The 5,849-nt window shown below is 38.8% G+C and overlaps 1 protein-coding gene across 1 annotated transcript; it reads right to left on the reverse strand.

Annotated features, from left to right (window-relative positions):
• Positions 1-2,603: 2,603 nt before the first annotated feature.
• Positions 2,604-3,167, reverse strand: LOC141617995 (uncharacterized). The gene has a single exon (XM_074435119.1). The coding sequence runs from the start codon at positions 3,165-3,167 to the stop codon at positions 2,604-2,606; it is 564 nt and encodes a 187-aa protein (XP_074291220.1).
• Between the last annotated feature and the right edge of the window lie 2,682 nt (positions 3,168-5,849).

Here is a 5,849-nt window from a genome sequence, read left to right on the forward strand (position 1 = left end):
GTCAAAAATGGAGAAAATATATCCCACGAATTACAATACGAAAATAGGTGAGTTTAGCAAAATGATAAATAAAGTCCAACGGTCAAGGTACTCACTAGCTCACACATGTCTTCACTCCATATAAGCACCAACTAATACCTGTCATTCATGAAAAATGAATGCCACAGTCAGTGGGGAGTAACTCAAGGTTCTCCTAGCCACATTATATCAATTTAAACGTAACAGAGAACTCAAACAAGCAAGCATACAACTTGGGTTATAAGAAAAACATGGGATCATTCATATTAATAAGATAATAGAAAACAAGGTGGAGTAATAAACAAGCATGTAAAAGGCATATTCAACAAGTGAAGTAAGGGAGGATCATAGATACAGTTAAATAATCACGAGTACGAATTCCAATGAAATATGACATATGCAACTATCCAAATTATGCAAGACCTTTACTACTCTTAGACTTAATTCCTTCCGGTACGCCGACGATAATATAATACGGTCCTAGTCTAAACCTCGCCAGACTCTCAGGATGTTACTTTACCCGATTTGACAAGCGATAAACATTTTGCATCGAAGACTCAAACGATAGAACGGAAGTCGAGGACCCCGAATTCGGCAGAACGACACGAAAGAGGCGGAAATGGAATGAGATAAAACCAATACTAGGAAGAATGGCACAAGTAGGCGTAAAGATAAGCCAAGCTAGAAGGCATAACATTATGGTATTTTCACATGGATATGACTCATTTCAAATAATCATGTAGAATAAATCACTCGTATTTGAAATACGATAAGTATGTGAAAAAGAATGAATTAAAGCTCACATAATAATTAAAATATGACCTTTCGTATAATTATGGCGTAATAAAAAGATAGATTCCACATTTACGATTCATGTGAGAAAAATGTAAATGAGCGATAATTAAAGAATTACGTTATATAAAACACGAGACGAGATTTAATTAAATTAATCACGGACAAAATTAATGAATTAGGTTATATAAAACACGAGACGGGATTTAACAACAGTAAAATTTAGGCATTCCAATATCCATACACGACCCAACATGACATTCCAAAGACCAACAAACGTACTCCTTTCATCCGTCCAAAACGTGTCAAGCATAGCTCAAATAACCGCCCAAAAATGGGCCAAACACAACCCATTTGACCACCCAAAACCATGAGATAAACAATCCATTAACCACTCTAGAAACTCGTGCCAAAACACGAGTTTTTGACCTGCAAATCGTGCCAAAAACAGAGGTGCAAAGCAGCCCCAAAACTGTCCAAAACAGCCCAGTTACAAGCTATGGTAAGGCGACTATAAGACGGATTTTAAAGCATGATTAAAACGGTATTTGTCGCATACAAGCAACTGAAATCATTCATGGATACATACTCAAGTTGGAAGTTAACGGTTTCACTCAAATTGACAAGAAAAACCACTCAAAACAGAAGCCAAACACACGGCTATACAGCCCTCATACACGGTTTTAACAGATTTTTGTACCGTCTTAAGACGAAAATTTAAGCATAATACAAGCCCGAATTCACCCAAACAAAAGACCCAATTTATTCATGTATATATATACAAGACGAAAGTTAAAAATTTTACTCAAATCGACAAGAAAAAAGCCCCAAAACAGTAGACAAAATACGGCTATACAACCCCATATACACTGTTTTCAAACTATTTGTGAAACCGTCTTAAGATGGAAATTTAAGCATGTAAAATATGATATTCACCCATTTAAATTATCACATTCATTCTCCCATTTCATAAGGAAGCTAAAGACAAAAACTTTACTCAAACTAACCATGTAAATCTTGTATAAAAACCGTCTCAATCAACAATGGCTCAAAACATGTGAAAATGTAAACTTTAATAAATAGAAGAGTAAGCTACCACATAAACACATATAAATCTAGAATAATGTCGAATAAGTTATCACCGTTACCTTCTTAGCTCTTCAATCTTCAAGAGAGTCGTCCACAACAAAGATATCTTCTTCCGGGTTGTCCAAGCTTGTACCTAGACACCGAAAACAACAATTAGTAGCCATTTTCAAGTAGAAAACAGGACGTCCAGCTGGTAGCTTGTGTAAATATGAAGTTTTTATTACATAGAAATGTGGAGGACGGAATAAGGAAGAATCTGGCGCGAAAATGAGTCGATTTGGTTATGAAATGAGCAAGTTATGAAGGTTTTAGTGAAGAGAAGAAAGTTGTTTCAATGGAGGTGGTGCCATGGATGAGTTTGCTGAAATTTTGAGTAAAAATGAGAAGATATGGTTCATCTCAACTGATTGGTGGAAAGATAGAGATAAGAGGGAGGTCCATTAGTCAATTTTGGCCCAAAACACCTAAATTGAGTCGATTTTTGCTAGAAAACACGCCTCAAGTCTACTATAACTTGACTCGGAAATTATTATGATTATTATTACATAATTAAAACTATATATTTTTATGAAAAATTAGATTTCAAAAATAAAATTATTTAAATAAAGTGATAAAATATTTTAAAACAATTTTACAAAAAAGCTAGTGTTACAATCACCCCTCTTTTTAAAAAGTTTCGCCCTCGAAACTTGACGCAAGGGAGATTACATTATGAGAACAAACTTCCACAACACCTTCACCAAGGGCAAAAATATAGTCCTTAACGTCTTATCATTCTTATCCAAAATGCGAATCGGTCTCTCTTCAAAAGAAAGACTAGGCTTAAGCTTGGGAATTTCATTTTGCAACACATGTCTTAGGTCGCTAATGTACTTCCTAAGTTGAGACACATGGAAGACATCATGAAATTTACCCAAACTCGGGGGCAAATTCAATTTGTAAGCCACGACACCAATTCTTTTCACCACATCGTAGGGTCCAATGGACTTTGGACTGAACTTTCCTTTGACTCCAAATCTCTTTACTGTTTTCATCGGGGATACTTTCAAGAACACCTTATCACCAACTTCAAACTCCAAGGGTCGACGGCGAACACCGGCATAAGACTTTTGGTGATCTTGAGCGGCTTTCATTCTTTCTCCGATGATCTTCACTTGGTCAATCGTTTCGGTTACCTTGCCGGGTCCTAGATCACGGACATCACTTGCTTGATCCCAACAAATCAAACTACGAAACTTCCATCCATACAAGGCGTCATAAGGAGCCATCTTGATAGAAGCATGATAACTGTTATTGTAGGAAAATTCCACCAAAGGTAAGCTCTTCTCCCAACTAGTATGGAAGTGAAGGGCGCAAGCATGCAATAAATCTTCAAGGGTTTGAATCGTCCTTTCGGCTTGTCCATCGGTAGCGACATGAAAAGCCGTACTCATCAACAACTTACTACACATTGCATCTTGTAAGGCCTTCAAAAATCTCAAACAAAACCTCGGGTCACGATCCGACACGATCTCCTTAGGGACACCATGGTAACGAATGATCTCCTCAACATAGGCACTAGCAAGTCGATCTAAACTCTAAGTCTCCTTGATAGGAAGGAATCTTGAACACTTGGTCAACCTATCCACAATCACCCAAACGACATCCTTCCCACCAACGGTCTTAGGCAAAGCCATAACGAAGTCCATGGAGATGGACTCCCATTTCCACAAAGGCACATCCAATGGTTGTAGCAAACCTCCGGGCCTCTTATGCTCAATCTTCACTTTGACAAGGGAGCCATTTTCCAACGTAAGTCACAATGTCATTCTTCATGTTAGGCCACCAAAATTGAAGCTTAAAATCCTTATACATCATGTCTTCTTTGGGATAAATCGAATAAGGGGATAGCTGAGCTTCATCTGGAACTCTCTTGCTCAAATCAATGACATCGGGGACATACATGCGGCTTTGGTAACGAAGATATCCACTAGCATCAATCTCACAATCTTTAGCTTTCTCTTCAAGAAGCTTGACTTGAAATCTTTTGAAAGTAGCATCATCCACCGAGTTATCACGAATCTCACGAAGAAGAATGAGTTCGGAAACCATAGAACCAAGGTAATCAAAACCACTCTCAACAAGTTGCAAACTACGAAACTCGGTAAAAAGGTCATCGGGAAGCACACGGATAACACTCAAGGAATGAGTTGAGTTTCTACTAAGGGCATCAGCAACTATTGGGTGAAAATATACCTCAGACTCTTATGATCGGTGTATATACGACAATGAACTCCAATGAGGTAATGTCTCCACGTCTTTAAGGCATGAACAATGACGGCTAACTCAAGATCATGAGTGGGGTAGTTCACTTCATTAATTCTCAATTGTCGCGAAGCATATCCAACAACTCTCCTATTTTGCATAACAACACAACCTAAACCTATCTTAAAAGCATCACAAAACACCTCAAACTCTACTCCATCCTCGGGCAAGGTCAAAACAGGAGCGATAGTCAACCTTCTCTTCAACTCTTGGAACGCTTCCTCACAAGCTTCAGTCCATAAGAACTTGGTCACCTTCTTCAAAAGTTGAGTCATCGGTCTAGCAAGTTTAGAAAAATCCTTAACAAAGCGACGGTAATAACCCGCCAAACCCAAGAAACTATGGATCTCACGAACATCGGTCGGGCTCTTCCATTCCATAACGGCTTCAATCTTTGAAGGGTCCACCATAACACCTTCTTTGGATATCACATGACTAGGGAAAGACACCTTAGACAACCAAAATTCACACTTGGAGAATTTGGCAAACCACTTTTGACGACGTAGAACCTCCAAGATAGTACGAAGATGATCGGCATGCTCCTCTTCGGACTTAGAAAAGATGAGAATATCATCAATGAAAACCACAATGCACTTGTCCATGAACTCACTAAAATTTCGGTTAATTTGGTCCATGAAGATAGCAGGAGCATTGTGTAGATACCCAGTATCTCTTCAATCCCCAACAAACACCCGATGATTATCGGTCTACAACATGCTTAGGAATCGCTACGTTTGATTGGGAGTTTGTACAACTTTGCGTCTGAAAACTCAAAATGATTTCAAAAACAAAACATTTTCAAAACATTTCAAAAGTACCTGAAGTGTTTTATGTACGACAAAAAAGTCGCAATGACATTAACTAAAGTCAAAATCGACACTGGATAAAAAACCTACTCGAAATTCAAATCCCGACTCCAACAACGGGTTAAACCGAGTCAAACACAAAAAACAAACATCACAAACCTTCCATGCAAATTATACACGGTATAATTGATGGTCAAGTACAACAATCATGACATCCAAAACCTAGGATAGAACAAGCCATGAATCCAAATGTGTGATAGTGACAAGACAACTCGAAGACCCGCGGACATGCTCGCGCCTCTTCGAATAGCCTATATGGCCACATCGCTCAAAACGCATACAACCACATAATCCTCTATTAATAGCCCTCAAATGCCACCATTTGAAGGCACGCGAGCGTCCCCCCCCCCCCCTCTCTCTTTTCTCCCTTAAAATTCTAGACCTCGACTTCCCCAGTCAACAAACGACGCGTATTTTCGACCTACCGATCGAAAATACAAGCCTTACACATTGTTTGGTACTGTCAACGTGCATTAAACCACTTGACCGACCACTTCCACTAACTACACCATCACTAAACAAAGCAACACTCCTTATATTACAAAAACGGTTTTAAATCGAGTTTTCGGACTGTGGACAAGGCCCTCGGGAACTGCGTCCGCGGGATCCACACTAGGCATAATCGACTCGAGGTTCTTTCGAATCGAATTAAGACAAATTAGAGTCGCCACCAAGTTTTTTGGGAACTTGGAACCGTTCAAGTCAACTTTACACCTTTCATCGAAAAGCATAAAGCCAATCGACTACGAGTGATTAAAGATAAAGACTTGTACCCTATAT

The sequence above is a fragment of the Silene latifolia genome, chromosome X (genome assembly GCF_048544455.1).
Source record: "Silene latifolia isolate original U9 population chromosome X, ASM4854445v1, whole genome shotgun sequence".
Taxonomy (NCBI): Eukaryota; Viridiplantae; Streptophyta; class Magnoliopsida; order Caryophyllales; family Caryophyllaceae; genus Silene; species Silene latifolia.

Bases quoted from the DNA above. Each gene is read 5' to 3' on its own strand.
- LOC141617995 (XM_074435119.1), bottom strand. From the start codon at position 3,167: ATGGCTCCTTATGACGCCTTGTATGGATGGAAGTTTCGTAGTTTGATT.